Raw genomic sequence first — 17039 nt, forward strand, 5'->3', positions numbered from 1 at the left:
TCACAAGTTCAATGCTCACATTGGACTCAAATTGGGCGTGGAGCCTGCTTTAAAAAAACTTTAAAAAAGGGGGAATGGTATCTGATTTCCGGATGGCAAAGGATTTTAGACTCAAAAGTGACAGGAGAACCACAGAGGAAATTACAGATTTGATTTCCTCAAAATCTTAAAATTTTACAAATTTTAAACCCCACTTAAAAGGGGAAATTGTGACATCATGGATGGTGACTATATACCTTAAAAAATGTGCACACACCAGGGGCACCCGGGTAGCTCAGTGTTGTGTGCCTTTGGCTCAGGGCGTGATCCCGGGGTCTTGGGATCGAGTCCTGCACCGGGCTCCCCGCGAGGAGCCTGCTTCTCCTTCTATGTCCTGTCTCTCTGTCTCTCAGGAATAAATCTTAAAAAAAAAAAAAAAAGTGCACACAGCAGTCGGAGGAACACCTAAGGCACTCATATGGACAGAGATGAAAGAGCAAATGCCTGGCACCCAGGTGGGGCGCGGACAGAGCAGGGGGAGCGATCGTAAAGCCCGCAAACCCACAAACTCCACCTCTGGAAACCTGTCCTCAAGAACAAACCCTAAATCGGGGAAGACGTATAGTGCAGGCGGTTCTGTGATTGTAAAATACCGGCCCGTGGCCTCGAGGAGCAGCCCCTGCGCAGCTGTCACGGAGCAGGTGTCCTGGGCGGGCCGGCCCGGCTGCAGCGCGGTGGTGCCAACTGTCCGCAGCGCGTCACGACGTGGTCTGGTGGAAGACCACGCAGAGCGGGAGACAGGAGAGACGGGGATAGCGGGCCCGGGCACGCGCACCCTCCTAACTTTTGGGGGGTTCGAAATGGTCCGTCATTCCAGCTGCGCAGAAGGGCCATAAGAACCAAGGTCACCCCGCAGCTGGTCGCCGAGGTTGCCTGGGCCATATGCATCTTTTTGTATCTTTTGAATTTCAAGCCATGTAAATGTATATTATTTCAAAATAAAATCCACATTTTAAAAACGGGGCTCCCTAACCTGAACTCCTCACACCGTCAACACTAGGGAGTCAAAAAATAAAAATTTAAAAATTTAAAAAAATTTTAAAAAACACTAGGGAGTCAGATACGGCAAAGTAAACACCAAAGACTTCTGAGAAGTCTTATTTACAAAGCATTTTTACAATACAGGAAAATGCTTATCGTAAGTTTTAAAATACTCAATTATTTAAGTGATCTGATGTCGTGTGTGTAAAGAATAGGCATGGGGGAATGTTTGAAGACATCTATGGATGTGCATAGAAAAAACTGGAAGAAAATACACCGAAATGCTGGCTGCGGCTGTCTGGCTGGTGGGATGGTAGCAAGTAGCCGGCTCCTGCCCTCGGGAGTCCCACAGCTGGAGGGGACGGCGCGAGGACGTGCCACGAGGAAGCCCCGCCGCAGCCTGCCCTGGATTTCTCTGCAGTTCCCGTTCCACCAGAAGCATGAATTCTATTAAGCAGAAACTCTTTTTAAAAATCCCTGAAGACAGGGCTCCTGGTGGCTCAGTCCGTTGGGCGTCTGCCTTCGGCTCAGGTCATGACCTCAGGGTCCTGGGATCGAGCCTGCTTCACCCTCTCCGTCTGCCCCCACCCGCTCTCTCGCTCTCTCTAATGCTTTCTCAAAGAAAATCTTTTTTTAAAAAATAAAAGTCACTGAAGACACAGATACCTGTCCTCACCTCTATCTTGACTGTGGTGGTGGTTACACATGTGTAGACATTTGTCAGAACTCCTTGGACTAAACATTTAAAGTCTGAGCATCTCAGGGCGCCTGGCTGGGGAGAGCATGCGATTCTTGATCTTGGGGTCGGGAGTTCAAGCCCCACATTGGGTGTGAGGCCTTTATAAAAAAGGATTCTTTCCATCTTTAAAAATATCTAAAGGCTGTGCCTCTATCATATGTTAAGTCATGCCTCTGTTTAAAAAATGTAACGGCACGAAGCAGAGCGGGGCCAGGCTGGGGCAGCAGGCTCTCCGTCCCCTAACAGGTGCCAACAGCGCACGGCCTCCCCGACCGCGCTGCTCTCCCTCCATCCCGGCCCCCGGGAAGCATCCTCGTCCTGAGCAGGACTGGCGGTACTTGGGGCAACTGCTCTCCTCGGTGGCGCGGCTTCAAGCTGGTGAAGCAATCGGGAGGCAGGGAAATCAGAGTCCTCCGCGTCAAGGCAATAATCAGGCTGAAGTCCGCGTGGGCGAGGCGCTCACGCTGAGTCATGTCCCGCAGCCAAGGAGGGGCAGATCGAGGTCCTTCCTCCCCTGCCCTCACGGCCACCTCCCCCAGGCCACCCGACAGTGCCCCCTCCGGTTCCCGGCCCGAGGCTCCACCCCAGCTGGCATCTGGAGGAAGGGGATTCTGGCCCCTGGGCGCGAACAGGCTGGGACTCCCTGGGCCGCACGGTGGCCGTGGCAGGGCAGGACTGGCCGCCGTCAGGTTTTCCTTAGAAAGACTGGAATGAGTGGACCGAGCAAGCGAACCCATGCGCTTCGCTCCAGAGAAAAGTGGGCCTCGTTCCGGGCAGAGCGGTTGCCTCTGACAAGCCACCAAGGCCAACTGCCAAGGACCAAGAGCTGAGTCGCTGTCGGCCAAGGGACACCTGGGCTGGGCCTGGCTTCAGCCCCTCCTCAGCGCTCCGGCACATGTCGCCCCACCGTCGGGGCTGCCCTTTCTGGGGCTGCGGGGCCCCAGGGCCCGATAAGCCCAAAGCCAGGTGCTTCCTGCCCAGCCTCCTGCCCTCCCTCCGGCCAGCAGTGGCCACCAGATAACCCCGAGGCCGCCCTTATCATCCTGCACCACTTCCTGGGTCCCCTGTGCTCGCCGAGGCCTGCAGTGCCCTGAGCCAGGCGTCCCCAGCGAGCCTCAGTGGGAGCCGTGCCAGAACCAGGCCCCACTCCGAGGCCACGGGGCGGTGACGCCGGCCAGACCGGGGCTCCCCCCGCCCTCACTGCAGCTGCAAGCAGTGTGAACACTGGACTCCCAAGCCCCCACCCAGTGAGGACATCAGGGGCGGGCCCTGGGATACCCTCCTCCTGCCCTCTCAGTCCTCAGGCGTAGGGGCCGGGGGGGCCTCTGGGGCCCCAAAGTCACCCCGCAAACGATGAAGCTGTCCTTGCAGCTTCTGCTGTCCCCCCAAGAGCTGCTTCCTAGTCACCCTGAAACCAAACCACCCCGCTTGGGTCCCAGAACTTTCCCTGAATGGGTGCTCAGGCTGTGCCCCCAGGCTCTGGTGCCCAGAATGATCCAGCCAGGTCCTGCCTCCTGCTGGACCCGGGGACAGTGGGTTCCATGGGGCACCTCTCCATGGGCTCCTGGGGAGCTCCGAGGCAGGGCAGCTCCCCCACGTCCGCATCACCCCAGCCCCAGCCCAACATCTGTAGATGTCACGTGGAAAGGAAGACGGGTCCAGGAGGTCGACCCCACCGAGGACGGAGCTGGGCCTGGGGAGACCTGGCAGGAGGTCTGCAGACCCAGGCACCCGGGCTCTCCAGGCAGAGGCCGCGGGGGCAGTCAGGCACCAAGGGTTCCCCAACACCCGCGCAGCCCCACTGCCCGGAAGCCACCACTACGGGCTACGCTGAGCCACCCTGTCCCGGCCTTCATCCGCTCCCAAAGGTAACAAACCTGCCCGACAACGGCATCCCTGACGTGAAGACCCGGGCCGCCTGGAGGACGGGGCTCCCGAGGCCTCCAGTCCGAGCCGGGACAGGTTGGTATCCACCGCCCTCGGGCGTCAATGTTCAGAGAAGCCATTTAACTGACCCACCTGCAGTCTAGGATCGCCCCCCGAGCTGCGCCCCCCTCACCCTCCCCTCCTCCCCGCAGCCCGGCAGACCTTTAGCCGTCCGCTCCTGGCAGGACATCGTGGCCCTCCAGCCCGTGCCGGCACAGGTTGAATTTCATGGCCCAGCGGAATTCCCCGGGCAGGGCAGCCTTGGCATCCTCCCTGGCCTCGACGCTCGAGGCCCGGACCCAGCTCTTCCGCCCGTCTGCTGTCCTGAAGGGCCGCGGCAAGTCTGTTAAGTCATCTTGAGAACCTTCCTGCAGAAGGCAGCTCCCCTGGCTGGGCCAAGAGCGCTTGCCCACTGGGTGCCACCGCCACCCCATCGCCCGCAGGCACCACCTAACAGCCACTGGGGGCTGGGCCAGGGAAGCACGAGGGAGCCCGCACCCCGGGCTGGACAGGGGTCAGGCCTGGAAGAAGAACACCTAAACCCCCGAGGAACAGGTAGAGCAGGGGCCCAGTGGCCTCACAGCAGAGGGGAGAGAAGCAGGAGACCCAGGACCAGGTGCCTGCCACTCCTCAGGAAAGAGCCCAAGGGGTGACAAGGACAAGTCCAGGCTTCCATCTGCCACAAGACACCCAAGGAAAGGCAGGAGGCCTACTGGGGATAAGGGGCACCAGGGGCCCAGACTGGGTCACCCCATCCCACACCCACACCAGGGAACAGACTTTCCTGCCTCCCTCTGCCCGCCCAGGAGTTTATGAGGCCCTAAGTGCCGGCTCCCAGAACCGCCTCCCAGAATCTCCCAGGACCTGTTCTCTTGGCCTCTCCGGCTTTGCACGTCCTGTCCCAGGACTCAGGCCCGCGGCCTGCACCCCCCACCCCTGCCCCACTCCTCTGCTCAGCTGTCACTCCCTCTGGGACACATAGTCCTGGAGGCTCTAGATCAAGATGGGAAGCTGGTCCTCCCCGACCTCGGTGGCTGCGCAGTGAGCTGAGGCCTGGCTCTGGGGGGGTCGCATGACCTCCAAGCCCTCGCCAAGAGGGGAAAGACGCGGGGAGCTGAGCTCAGCCGGCCCCCCAGGAAAGCTGCAGCGGGGCCCGCCTGCCCGACCCGGCCCGCGCGATGCCCGCAACACACGAAGCAGAGTTTCTCCTGTACAGAGATCAATATATGTAAAGTGCTGGGTACAACGCTCTGAAAAATAGTATTTTCCAAAAATCCACCGCCCGGGCAGCGCCCGAGGTCTAGCCCTTGCCCGTGAGGTCCAGCGGCTGCAGGAAGGGCGGCAGCGGCAGCTCGTCCAGGGCCTCGGGGAAGCGACCCGGCGAGATGGCGGTGACCAGCACCTGCATGGCGCGCACGAAGAGCGAGGGCGGCGCCAGGCCCGCCAGCCACTGGAACTTGTCCTCGCCCAGCAGCCGCTGCCAGCGCGGCCGGTCGCCCAGCAGCTCTCGGCGGGCGGGGCCGGCGGCGGCGTGGGCGGCGGGCGCGTACAGCGCCAGCAGGTCGAGCAGCAGCAGGCGGCGCTGGCGGGGCTCCCCGGGCGCGGCGGGCGTCCCTGCGGTGCCGGGGGTGCCGGCGGCGCTGGCGGCTCCGGCGTCGCGGCCCAGGTGGCGCAGCAGCAGCTCCAGGGGCGTCAGGCCGCCGCCGTCGCGCAGGCCCGGGGACGCGCCGTGGCCGAGCAGCAGGAAGAGGCACTCGGGGCGCGCCAGCTCGCAGGCCACGTGCAGCGCCGTGCCGCCGCCCTCCACGCGGGTGCAGCCGCGCCGGTCGAGCAGGCGCGCGCGCTCGTCGGGCGGGAAGTCGCGCACGGTGCGCAGGATGCGGCGCAGGATGCCCACGCGGTTGTAGCGCACGGCCAGCGCCACGTGCGGCCCGGGAGCCGCGCAGCAGCGGAAGCCGGCGCTGGGCGGCGCGAGCGCGCGGCGCGGGAACGTGGCCAGCAGGTAGTGCGCGTAGGCCCGGTGGTCGTGCACCAGCGCGTAGAGCAGCGCCTCGGACGGCGAGTAGGCGGCGGCGCGGCCGCGCTCGTCCCAGTGGAAGGCCTCGCTGGCGCGCATGTCCTCCAGGAACCACACGGGCAGCAGGTCGCGAACCGCCTGGTAGAAGGCGAACGACGACTTGCGGCACTGCTTCTGCGCTCGGGAGCGCGCCGCGCCCGCGCCCTCGGGCCCGCCGTCCGCGCTGCCCCCGGGCCGCCGCGCGTCCCACGGCATGCTGGTGGCGGCACCTCCGGGGCTCACGGCATGGGCCACCTGCGGGGAGGGGGTCTCCGTGAGGCTCCGCCGCCCAGGCCCCTCCAGCCACCCTTCGCCGCTCCCTTCTCTCCTAGGCCCCAACCACCTCCCACACCCCTGATCGAGCTGCACCTGACCTCCCTCCCTTCTCCCTTTTTGAGTCTCGTCCTCTGGCGCCTCTGCTAGAGATGCCCTTCCCTGCCCCTCCCCTCACAGGCCCACCCACAGTCAGAGCCACGCTGAAAACCGACCTGCCCGCCGCCTCCAGCGCAGGGCCCAGCTGACCAGGTACATCCAACCCCAAACAGAAAAGACCACGTAAGGGGGTAGAGTGTCGTGATCCACCTCCCCAGCTGGGCCAAGCCCCACCTAACCATGACCCTTTCCCTCTGCCCCTGACCGCAGATGGGGGCTCCTAGAGCCCACCCCCCGCCCCCCCGCCATGCCAGGCACCGGCAGAGTTCTAGGCCCAGACCTACCCGGGTCCCGCACTCCAATCACAGGACGTGAGTGTATCACTCTCCTTCTCTGAGCCTCAACTTCCTCATCTGTAAGAAAGGGGATGGGGGGGGACGCACGCTGTGAGCCCCAGCAGGGTGAGCCGGGGTGGAGCGGGCAGGAGAACGAAATCGACATGGAGCCCTGAGCACAACTCTGGACAGCAAACCCCCTCCAGGTCCGCCGCTCCTCCTGGTCCCCCCCAACTACCAGCCGCAGCGGGCTCGGCCATCCCATTTCCAGCCAGGGGCGAAAGCCGGGCCAAGGTCAGTGAGCAGGTCGTGGTACGGCCGGGCCCAGAACCCAGATCTCATCCCTCCCACTTTGGGCTCATTCCAGAATCGGGGAGACCCCCGGGCCACAGGGAGCCCAGCTTGATCCCTGCCCGACCTTGCCCTCTGAGCTCCCGGCCCCAACCTGAACCCTGGCCTCTGACCCCTGACCCTGGCCGCAGCTCCCCCACGGCCTTCCCTCAAGGGTAAGCCCTTGGTCACAAGGGGCCTGGGTCGGCGGACAGGCCGCGTCCGCACACACCGGGTAACCAAGTTACGGAGCGGGGCACGGTGCTCCTCGGGGGTCGCCGTGCCCGGAGCAGCCCCCCAAGCCTGGACTGCGCGCCCCGGGCGCACGCACCCCGTGGGGAGACCCGTGGGGCGCCGGCGGGTTACGTAAAGTTGGGCCGCCCCACGTCACTGGGCAGCGAGTCTCGGCCGCGGCTCGGTGAATGGGGGGTTGGGCCACCGAGGGCCGGGCAGCGCGCCCGGGCCGCCCGCCGGCGCCTCCCAGCCCCTCCCGGCGGCCGCGGGTCGCGGGGGGCGAGGCCAGGGCGTCCGCCTGAGCCTGACGGTCGCCAGCGCGGCGAGGCTGCACCTGCGTGCGCTCGCGCCCCGGGCCCGAGGGGGCGGCGGCCAGGGGAGGCCGCGGGGGGCTGCGCCGGGCGGGCGGGGGCGGGGGCCGGGGCCGGGGCCGGGGCCGGGGGCTCACCGTGGGGGCGGCGGGGCCGCAGCGCGCTCCTCCCGCTCCTCCCCGCGGCAGGCGCACGGAAGGTCCCCAGACAGGCGGGCCGGAGGGAGCCGCCGCCGCCCGCGCCCGCCGCAGCCGCGCTCTGAGCCGCCGCGGCCCGAGAGCTGGGCGGCGGCGCCGGCGGCGGGCGGGCGGGCGGCGGGCGGCGCAGTGCGGCCCCGGCCCGGCAGGACCGCGGGACCGTCCGCCGCCGCCATTGGCCCGCGCCGCTGGCCCCCGGCCCCGCTCATTGGCCGCCACGCTGCACCATTGTTACGTCACCGGCCGGGGGGCGGGGCGCCCGGCCGGACCCGCGGAAAAGTTGGGAGAAACTTGAGGGCCCGCGGGGGGCGGGGCTCCCGGAAACCCGAGCCGCGGGCGCGGAGGGCTCGGGCCGCGGGGTCCCGGGAGCACGGCTGGGGCCCGCGCTCCGTGCGAGTCTGGGCGCGCGCGGGGCGCCCCGGTTCCGCGGACAGCGCCCGCCCCCTCGCCCCGGGACTTACTCCACCTCCCCTCCGCCCTGACCCTCTGACCTTGAGACCTCGGCCACGGTCGCCCCGGCTGCACAGGGAGGGGTCAAGAGGCGGAGCTGTGATCCCTGAGGTCCCGATGGCGTCCTGCCCGGCGGGGGTCGGGGCCCCGGGAGCCCCCCAACTAGGCTGACCGCGGTCGGGCCCCGGGAGCCCCCCCCAGGCTGACCACCGTCTGGGCCCCGGGAGCACCCCCCCAGGCTGACCACCGCCGGGGTCCCCTAGCCCCCCCACAGGCTGACCCCGGTCGGGGCCCCGGGAGCCCCCTCTAGGCTGAGTTCCCAGGGAACCGGTGAATGGGCGCGCGCAGCCATTTATGAGCACGTGCTGTGTGCCAGGCTCTTGCTGAACATAATGATTTCACTTCATTTTCACCGCTGCTCACGCGGTAGGAATTCTGCCCCCCAATTCAAAGGTTAGGAAACTGAGGCTCATGAGGAGGTGGCCCCCAAGTGAGCAGCAGCCAGAAGGGAAACCGGGAGTTTCCCCTACTTTTCTGCAGACATTTGTGGCGGATTGGGCCCCAGCTACTCCAGCCTCTCCACAAAAGTTCCAAGATTTGGGGTACCACCATCAAGGCCACGCTGAGACCGGACCACATACGTCACCCGAAGCACTGCCCCACCTAGGCGGGTGCGGTCTCATAAGCCCCACTGGCCTCGGGGTCCGTGGTGACCACCAGATTTAAAGAAACTAGGTCATGGGCCGGGGGTCTGGGATCCACCTGCCTCACCTCAGCTTTCCCGTGCCGACCCCTCTGGGCCCCTGTTGCCCTGCATTTTTCCTCGCTTTCCCATTCTGGGCTCTCCGAGTAGGATGAGGGGGTGACAAGCTGAATGGAGATCCTGGGGTGCACCTTTGACCGCTTGGAGCCCCCAGGCCCTGGGAGACATCCTAGGGAAGTGGCGCCCCAGCCGAACCACCTGGGACTCAAGGCGTGAGCCTCCTTGCTTCCTCGTTCTCATTCTTCCGGGGCTGGGGTTCCATCTCCATGGCCACCAATGAGGATGTGGGGGCACCGGTTGGGGGTGCAGGGTGTGCAGCTGGCCTCGGGGCAGGTCTCCACCTCTCCTGGCCCTCCTCACTGGGGTTCCTAAAGGCATATTTCTAAAAGTCACGTCTGACCCTATTTCTCCACCACTTAGAAGTTTCCTGTGCACGTGGATTAGCCAGAAAGACCAGGTTGGGCAGAGACCCAGCATTCCGGGCTGAGCAACAGCTGGCGCAAAGGTCTGGGCGTGACCAGGGCAGGCCTCGGAGGTCACCTGGGGCCGCCGGGCCTCGAGGGCTGAGGCAAGGAGCCGGGCTTTGTCCTGAGGATCTGGAAGTGGAGGCGGAAGGGTTTGGAAGTGCGTTGGTTAGTGAAGTATTTCAGGCACAAAAGTAATCGTGATGAACGCCTGGGGCCAGGGGCCAGTTTAAGAAGTAACAGACGGATAAATCTGAAGGCCCCTGTGACTGCCCTGCCCCAGCCCAGCCCTGGGTCTTGCCCACAGTGGCAGCTGACGTTGCGACACTGGCTGGCTGTCACGGCACCTGCAGCTTGCTCTCTCCCCCAAGGTTACTTTTATTTTCTTTTTTCTTTTTTTAATTTTTATTTATTTATGATAGTCACAGAGAGAGAGAGAAGCAGAGACATAGACAGAGGGAGAAGCAGGCTCCATGCACCGGGAGCCCGACGTGGGATTCGATCCCGGGTCTCCAGGATCACACCTCGGGCCAAAGGCAGGCGCTAAACTGCTGCGCCACCCAGGGATCCCCCAAGGTTACTTTTAGACTCCCCCTCAGGGGTACATGCCACTCTGGGTCACGCTGGGGCGCTGAGGCGTCTTCTGCTGGTGGGAGCTGCACCCCTGTGTCTGGGCACACGCGTGGTCTCCCAGCACTGCTGGCTTTGAACATCCTGCCCGTGCCTACCTGGGGCCATGCTGGGGCCCAGACCCAGGGAAGGTGTAACCCTCCACAGCTGCTGCTTATGGCAGACTGCTTTGGGCACAGTGTGAACAGGGTGCAAAGGGCCAGCTTCTCTCAGGAAGGAAAGATGGACTTGGAGGGGGTGAAGGGTGGCTGGGGCAGGGAGGAGGGGGCAGAGGATGGAGAGACCAAAGAGGCCTGGGGTGGGGGGGACTGCCCTGTCCCAGATGCCCTCACGGACAGGGAGTGCCAACCAGCACAATCTTCTTGGTGTGAGGTTTGACTTTTGACCCTGTTATTTCCCTCTGAAACCCAACCCAAAACCCACTCCTCTCTCCCGGGAGAGCTTTTCCCAGAAGGCATCTGGGTGTGCCAGGGTAGGGAGGTAGAGTCAGGCAGGGCCTTGGAGCATGGGGCAGGGTGTGTGACACAGGTAGAGGGAGGGGGTTAGGGAGCTTCCTGGGAGAGGAGGCTGGTGCCAGACATGCTGGGTTCTAATCAGCTACTTGCCAGCTGTGGGACTTAGGCTGAGGAACTCCACCTCAGACCTGTCTGAGCTCCAGGTCTCTTATCTGTGAAGTGAATCAGGTGGACTTTCAGATCTGAAAAGGAAAGTGTTCCAGCGGGCAGGATTCCAAGGCCAATATGGGAAACGGCCGGGACCAGGAAAGAGGATGGGGACATCCGACCCCCTGCATCCAGGTCACCTGGGCCCTGTACTTCACCGGGCTGTGCTGGGCCAATGCCCACCTGCCCTCCAAGGGCCTGTTCCATGGGTGCTTTCTCCTTCCCCTCCGGCTTCTCCCCTGGATGGCTGGGCTTGTCCCCACCTGCACTTGGGTTCAAGCTCTCCCACACAACTCTCCTTGCCATCCAACCGGTCTTTCAGGGCTCAGCTTCAGATGCCAATATGGACCAAAGACGAGATAAAACCAAGTGAGGCCAAGTGATATCCTGGGAACCAAAGAGCCCAACATGCACAGTGCAGGAGCCACACTCAGAACGTGTAAACATCTCCTGCAAGCCGGTGAGAAGGATTAGCCCAGGAGGAAAATGGGCGAGGGGTATGAACAGGCAATTACACGATAGCCAATAACCACACGGAGGTATTCAGCTTTGTAAGAAATCAGCAAAAAAAAAAAAAAAAAAAAAGAAATCAGCAAACGTACCAACCTCTTTGATTGCCTACTGGCAAACCCTTAGGCGGCAGTGACAGCCTGCGCTGGCAGGGGTAGGAATCAGGCCCTCACTCCCAGGCAGAGCTGGGCAGGGCACCTCCGAGGGCCCCACCGGCAGGGGCAAGGCTATGCGCTTGGGGCCAGCAATTGAGGGGGTAGGTATCTCATCCTAGATAAGTACTTGGCCGCATGCCAACAAGCTCCACGTATAATAATCACTACTGTGGGTTTTGTTCACATGCTTACTTCTTTAAAGTTTTATGAAAGAATTTAGCTTTAATTTCATATTTTATGTCTATTTCAGAGTTAAACCTTGGAAGAGAATACAAGTCAGGGACACCTGGGTGGCTCAGGGGTTGAGTGTCTGCCATGGCCCAGGGCGTGATCCTAGAGACCTAGGATCGAGTCCCGCATCGGGCTCCCTGCATGGAGCCTGCTTCTCCCTCTGCCTGTGTCTCTGCCTCTGTCTCTGTGTCTCTCAGAAATAAATAAAATAATTTTTAAAAAAGAGAGAATACAAGTGAGTACAAGTAACAAGGAGGTGGGGCGCCCACTGCGTTTATAACAATGAGAACCTGGAAACCATCTAGGTAACTGTCCCAAGTGGAACAGCTAAAATAATCACGATTTACCCCTCCCAGCTCTGGTTTTTGCCGCGCAGCAGCTGGTCCCTGCACCTCTGCTGGGCTCGTGGAGAGGGCTGTGTGGGCCTGAAGCCTAGAGACCAACTAACTCCCTCATATGCTTGAAACTTCACTATTCCCCATCCACCCACAGTGAGACAGTTCCCGTGGCATCTCTGGGTCCTTGTAGGATCTCTGGATTGCGCCGTGCTGGATCTTGGGATTTCTCATTAAATGACATGGTAAATTCTCGTTTTGGCATAGGCCAGTTGGAGTAGTTAAGGTACCTTTCTTTTGTTGTTGTTGGTTTATCAGTACTCTCTACCTCCAACGTGGGGCTTGAACTCATGACCCTGAGGTCAAGAGTTACATGCTCCACCGACTGAGCCAGCCAGGCACCCCAAGGTAAGTTTTTAAAGAGGTAGTTTCCATTGGCAAAATGCTGTCTCACAGCCATCATATCACTGACTTGCCCGGTAAGGTAGGTTGGGTTGTCAGCTCACGTTACAGGTAGAGAATCTGAGGCTCTGCCCACAGAGGTGGAACCAATAAGCTTCATCTTGTCCCAGAAAGGGAAGGCTTTGGTTTCCTGAGTTCCAAGCCCCCTCGGGCTTTCAGACTCCTTTATGAGAGCTGATGAAAAGCTGTGGCCCCTCCTCCTAGAAGTCTCTCCCACTCACAGAAGGGAGGCCTCAGATGCAGGTTGGAGGTGCCGAGTCAGGGCCCCCCAGCCCTGGCCGGGGGAGCCGGGCAGTCAGCCAGCTCTTCTAAGCAGCTCCACTCATTAATTTATCCAGCAAATGGGCCCTTAGAGCCTGTTCTGAGGACCAGAGGTGAGTGAGCAGGAGAAGCTTCTGGAAGAACGAGGTTACCTGAGGTGAGGACGGCTCAGCAGCCCTTTGCATCATCAGCCAAAGCCCTTAGGCTCTGTCTTCAAACACTCTGCCCCCCACCAGGCTGCACAGCTCCATCCCACCCCCATTCTCAAGGCTTCCTTTTCAGCTCCAGCCTCCTCCAGCTGAGAGGGATCCTGTCAAAGCCATGTCAGCTGGGGCCCTCTTCTGCTCAGAGCCTCTCAGCTTAAAGACGCCTCATCTCAGACTAAAACCCCTGTTCTGCCTCAAGGCCAGAGCCCCTCACATTCCACCAGGAGCCTTGGCCATCAGTGCTCAGGGCCCCAGGGCACTGCTCCTGCCGTTCTCTCTGACCTGGACAGCCAGTCCCCAGAAGTCTGCATGGCCTCATTTCAGGAGCACCCTACCTCACTGACCTGCACGCCTGGGGGTTTCTCCCCCATCAGACAACGGGGAGGGGCCCACTTGCCCCTGCAGGAGGATGCTAGGTGCCCCATAAATGCTGATGACTAAGTGGAAAGGGAGTTAGGTGGGTGGGTGTGGTCAGAGCACCCCGGGGTGGGAGCCCAGCAGGCCTGGTTAGCTGTGGGGAGTGTGGGCAGGTCCTGATGCCTGAGGTGCCCACTCCTGAGGGCTGGGAGCAGGAAGGACGTGATTCATCCGGGCTGCCCCAGAGTCCTCGCCCCTAGGAAGCCCTACACACAGGCAGATTTCAGCAGAGGCCCAGCCCCAGTGCAGACTGACAGACACAGACCTGGCTCCTCAGGTGGAGGCCAGCTCCGGCTGCCCTGGGCCGGGCAGGAGGGGGGCTGGCAAGCTCAGAGGCCGTGGCAAGGTGGAAGGCTGAGCTTGCCCCCTCCCCACCAGCACCAAGGGCACAGTACAGCCGCCTGGCTGTGTGACCTTGAGCGTGTCTGTGCCCCCTAAGGCCAAGAGGTATCTGGCTAGGCCGCCCGGCTGCGGCAGCACGGGAGGCTGGAAGCCCAGCACCCAGAGCCAAGGGGACAAGCACAGCCAAGGTGGGTCCGGGCAAGGACAGCCCCCCATTGTCTGAGCCTCCTGCCTTATATTCCACTAACCCATCGTGGGTAAAGAGTTGTGGCTTGCAGTGAAGTGAGGCAGGAGGGGCCACTGAGGTCGGAGGGCCAGGCCTGGCCCAGGTCCCACAGCTCTCTCTTGTAACAGTGGCTCCTGTGTGCAGCTGAGCGTGGGGACACTCCCCCTCCCAAGGCCCCCCAGCCGTGGGAGCCCGGATCCCTGCGTCCGGAGAAACCCCGCTCTGCTCTCCCGGTGGTGACTCGCGGGGAAACAAGGTCGGGGAGGCGGCACCACTCGGCAAGGGGCCAAAGCAGGGGTCTGGAGGGACGGTGGGTGACGTTGACTCGGTTTGACGCACCGTCGGGCGCAGGGCTTGGAAAGTTGGGTCCCTTTACCGGACCCCGCCCCGCGGCCCTGGGAAGGGGGCCAGGCACCAGCGGGAGCCCGTGTGTGGCTCGGCCTCAGTTTCCCGTGGGCGCCGGGACCGAGCCTGCAGGCGCGCGGTCCCGCCCCACCAGCCCAGCGCGGGCCGACACCGTCCCCTGGCGGCCGCGCGCGACTTCGCAGCCTGCGGCGGGGCCCGGCCCGGCGAGGGTGCGGGGCCAGGTGGCCCGGGCAAGGACCTCGGAGCGCCCTCACCCGGCGGCGGGGCCCGCGCGCTTGCGTCTCCGCAGGCCTCTGGGGCCCCATCTTCGCTGGGAAACCGCCGCGATCCCGCCCACGGTGCGCCTGCGGCTCTCGGAAGCCGCCGGCCCGGGCTCTCCGGCCCCGCCCCCTCCGCCCGCCCCGCCCCGCCCACCGGCTGCCCCGACCAGCCAATCGGAAGTCTCGGGGCGCGGAGGGCGGGGCGGACTGTCCGGCGGGGCGGGGCGAGAAGCCGGCTGGGGGCGGGGCCTCCTCTCCCCGCGCCTCCCCCGCCCGGGAGCCCTCGGACCTCGGGGCCGCAGCGTGGGGAGGGCGGCTCTCCCGGAGCGGAAGAGGCCGAGGGCGCTTCAGTTTCCGGGTGTGGGAGGTGGGGCCGAGGGTTCCCCCCTGCCGCCACGGGAGACGGCTCGAGGCCGCCCGACGCGCCTCTGCACCCCTGCAGGCTGCAGGGGCCTCTGCACCCCGGGCCAGCCCTTGGCACAGCCCCCTGCCCCGCAGCCAGCACACCTTCGCACTGTGTCGCCCACCCGCCGGCGGCCTCAATGCGTCCTCCAGCGGCTTCCCTGATTCTGGCCACTGTCTTTTCCTCCGCCTCTCCAGGTGCACTTTTAAAAAAAAAAAAATTTATTTATGCATGAGAGATACAGAGAGGCAGAGACACAGGCAGAAGGAGAAGCAGGCTGCCTGCGGGGGGGCCCGATGTGGGACTCGATCCCAGGATCCGGGGATCTCCACCTGGGCTGAAGGCAGATGCTCAACCACTGGAGCCACCCAGGAGTCCCCGCAGGTGCACTTTTATGAGCCTCTCGAGTGCCAGCCTGGCCGAGGGTCCCAGATGCAGACACCGAGCCCAGAGTGGTCTGAGGAACGAGCTGGTCACAGGCACACAGCTGGGAAGTGGCTCCCAGGAACCCAGCCATCGGTTGTGACCTGCTGCTGGGCCACCTCTCATGTTAACTGTGTCCCAAGCCTGTCCTCTGCCCCCACACGCCTGGGGTAGCCGGCTGAGGGTATAGGGCTAATGGGATGGGGAGATCAAGGGTCCCCAGAAAGCCTTCCCTTCCTCTGCCTACCTTGCCCAATGGGGAGCTATGGTCCTTGAGGGTGGGGAGGACCTTACCAAGTGTCATCAAAGTCCTAGGCTCTTCTTGATGCCCACCGTGGAGGGAACACAGGACTGGACTGGTGAGGAGACAGGTCAGTAAGGCCTGGGAGGGCCTTCCTGGGCCCAAGAAGGGGGGTGATTGGGAGAATTGCCCACCTTCAAGAGTGATGGCCAGGGAGTGAGGGAGGAGAGTGGACTGCAGTTATGGCAGTGAACCCCGAAAGACAAGACTTGTACAGGCGCATCAGCTGTCTACTGCTGTGTAACAAACAACCCCACAACAGCGGTTTGAAACAGCAATGATTCCTTATTTCTCACAATTCTCTGGACTGACTGGTTGGTTCTTTTGCTTTATGTGACATCTGCTGAACTCAGGTATATAGCTACGGTTAGCTGGAGGTTCAACGGGGGCTAAACATGCATGGTAGCTTCACCTACGAGGCTGCAGTTGATGTGAGCTGTCAGCTGGGAGCTCAGCTGGCTGCCAGGACCGGCTGTCATCCCAGATTCTTTGGCTGTCCTCTGCTCGGCCTCTCCATGTGGCTAACCTGGCCTTCCTCACAGCATGCCAGCCAGCTTCCACTGAGAACAAGCCCCAGTATGCCTATCAAACCTCTACTTCCATCACTGTTGCTCCCGTTTCGTTGGCCAGAACGAGGGATGCAGCCAAGCCCAGAGCCAACGTGGACTGAGGCTTTGCAAGCACATGACTACCAGGAAGCATGGTTCATGGGGTCCACCCATGTGGCAGCTTACCCAGTGGGAAGGCAATGGAGACAGAGGAGATGGTGAACCACCAGAATAACCAAGGAGGGCTTCTGGAGGAGGAAGGGCTTGACCAAAGAGAGGCAGGAGCTCTGTTCAACTCCCTGCTCCTGTCCTGTGGCCCAGAGACACTGGAGGATAACCAACCACTATGTAAAGGTATTAACTGGGAAATTTGCTGATTGGAGCTAGTGCTCTGTGGACAACAAAAGCAGGACGATGCAATAGTGTGACAGGACCTGGTGGGTGGGGCAGGTGCTATAGAGGAGGCAGCCAGGAAGGACTCCTCTCTTCTCCCTCTTTTTTCTTTTTTTTTTTAAGATTTTATTTGTTCATGGGATACAGAGAGAGGCAGAGACATAGGCAGAGGAAGAGGCAGGCTCCCTGCAAGGGAGCCCGATGTGGGACTGGATTCCAGGACCCCAGGGATCACGCTCTGAGCCAAAGGCAGATGCTCAACCACTGAGCCACCCAGGCATCCTCAGCTCAGGTCTTGATCTCAGGGTTGTGAGTTCAAGCCCTGTGTTAGGCTCTATGCTGGGCAGGGAGCCTACTTAAGAAACAAACAAATAATTAAAACAAAAAACACTCATAAAAGAGACAAAAGTGGGGAGTAAAGGGGGGCAAAAGTGAGGTACCTAAGTGGGAGAAGAAAAGGCTGAGGAAGTGGAACTGTCAGGCCTGGGAAGTGGGGGCTGGAGGGAAAATTAGGTAAATTCAAGAATGAGCTTGGGAGATAATCTTTTTTTTTTTTTTTTTTGCTTGGGAGATAATCTTCATGATTTTGGTGTTAGGCAAAAAGGCCTTAGATATTTTATATTTTTTCTGTAAAAGAAAAAAATTGATAAAATGGACTTTGTAAAAATTAAAAATATGTGCACCTCCAAAGACACCACTGATACCACAAAC

At 61.8% G+C, this 17039-nt stretch overlaps 1 protein-coding gene and 1 long non-coding RNA gene across 9 annotated transcripts; one reads left to right on the plus strand and one right to left on the minus strand.

Annotated features, from left to right (window-relative positions):
- Positions 1-4887: 4887 nt before the first annotated feature.
- ANKRD9 (ankyrin repeat domain 9) lies at positions 4888-8971 on the minus strand. Of its 4 annotated transcripts, none has more exons than XM_072840019.1 (3): positions 8742-8971; positions 6458-6526; positions 4888-5996 (listed from the first exon to the last, which is right to left on the minus strand). In XM_072840019.1, exon 3 carries the CDS (start codon positions 5955-5957, stop codon positions 4986-4988), a length of 972 nt encoding a protein of 323 aa, XP_072696120.1. In that variant the 5' UTR covers positions 5958-5996; positions 6458-6526; positions 8742-8971; the 3' UTR covers positions 4888-4985. The 4 variants fall into 4 exon arrangements, with proteins under 4 accessions (XP_072696120.1, XP_072696117.1, XP_072696119.1 ...); XM_072840016.1 differs by lacking the exon at positions 8742-8971 and adding an exon at positions 7461-7621; XM_072840018.1 differs by lacking the exon at positions 8742-8971 and adding an exon at positions 7110-7188.
- LOC140640508 (uncharacterized) lies at positions 7813-11596 on the plus strand. 5 transcript variants are annotated; one of them, XR_012037262.1, is made up of 7 exons: positions 7813-8423; positions 8511-8945; positions 9154-9301; positions 9620-9773; positions 10503-10624; positions 10812-10949; positions 11405-11596. It is a non-coding gene; the product is annotated as an uncharacterized lncRNA (long non-coding RNA). The 5 variants fall into 5 exon arrangements; XR_012037259.1 differs by having other exon boundaries at positions 10503-10949; XR_012037258.1 differs by lacking the exon at positions 10503-10624 and having other exon boundaries at positions 7818-8423; positions 11405-11595.
- The last annotated feature ends 5443 nt before the right edge of the window (positions 11597-17039 follow it).

This window comes from Canis lupus, chromosome 9, assembly GCF_048164855.1.
Source record: "Canis lupus baileyi chromosome 9, mCanLup2.hap1, whole genome shotgun sequence".
Lineage (NCBI taxonomy): Eukaryota > Metazoa > Chordata > Mammalia > Carnivora > Canidae > Canis > Canis lupus.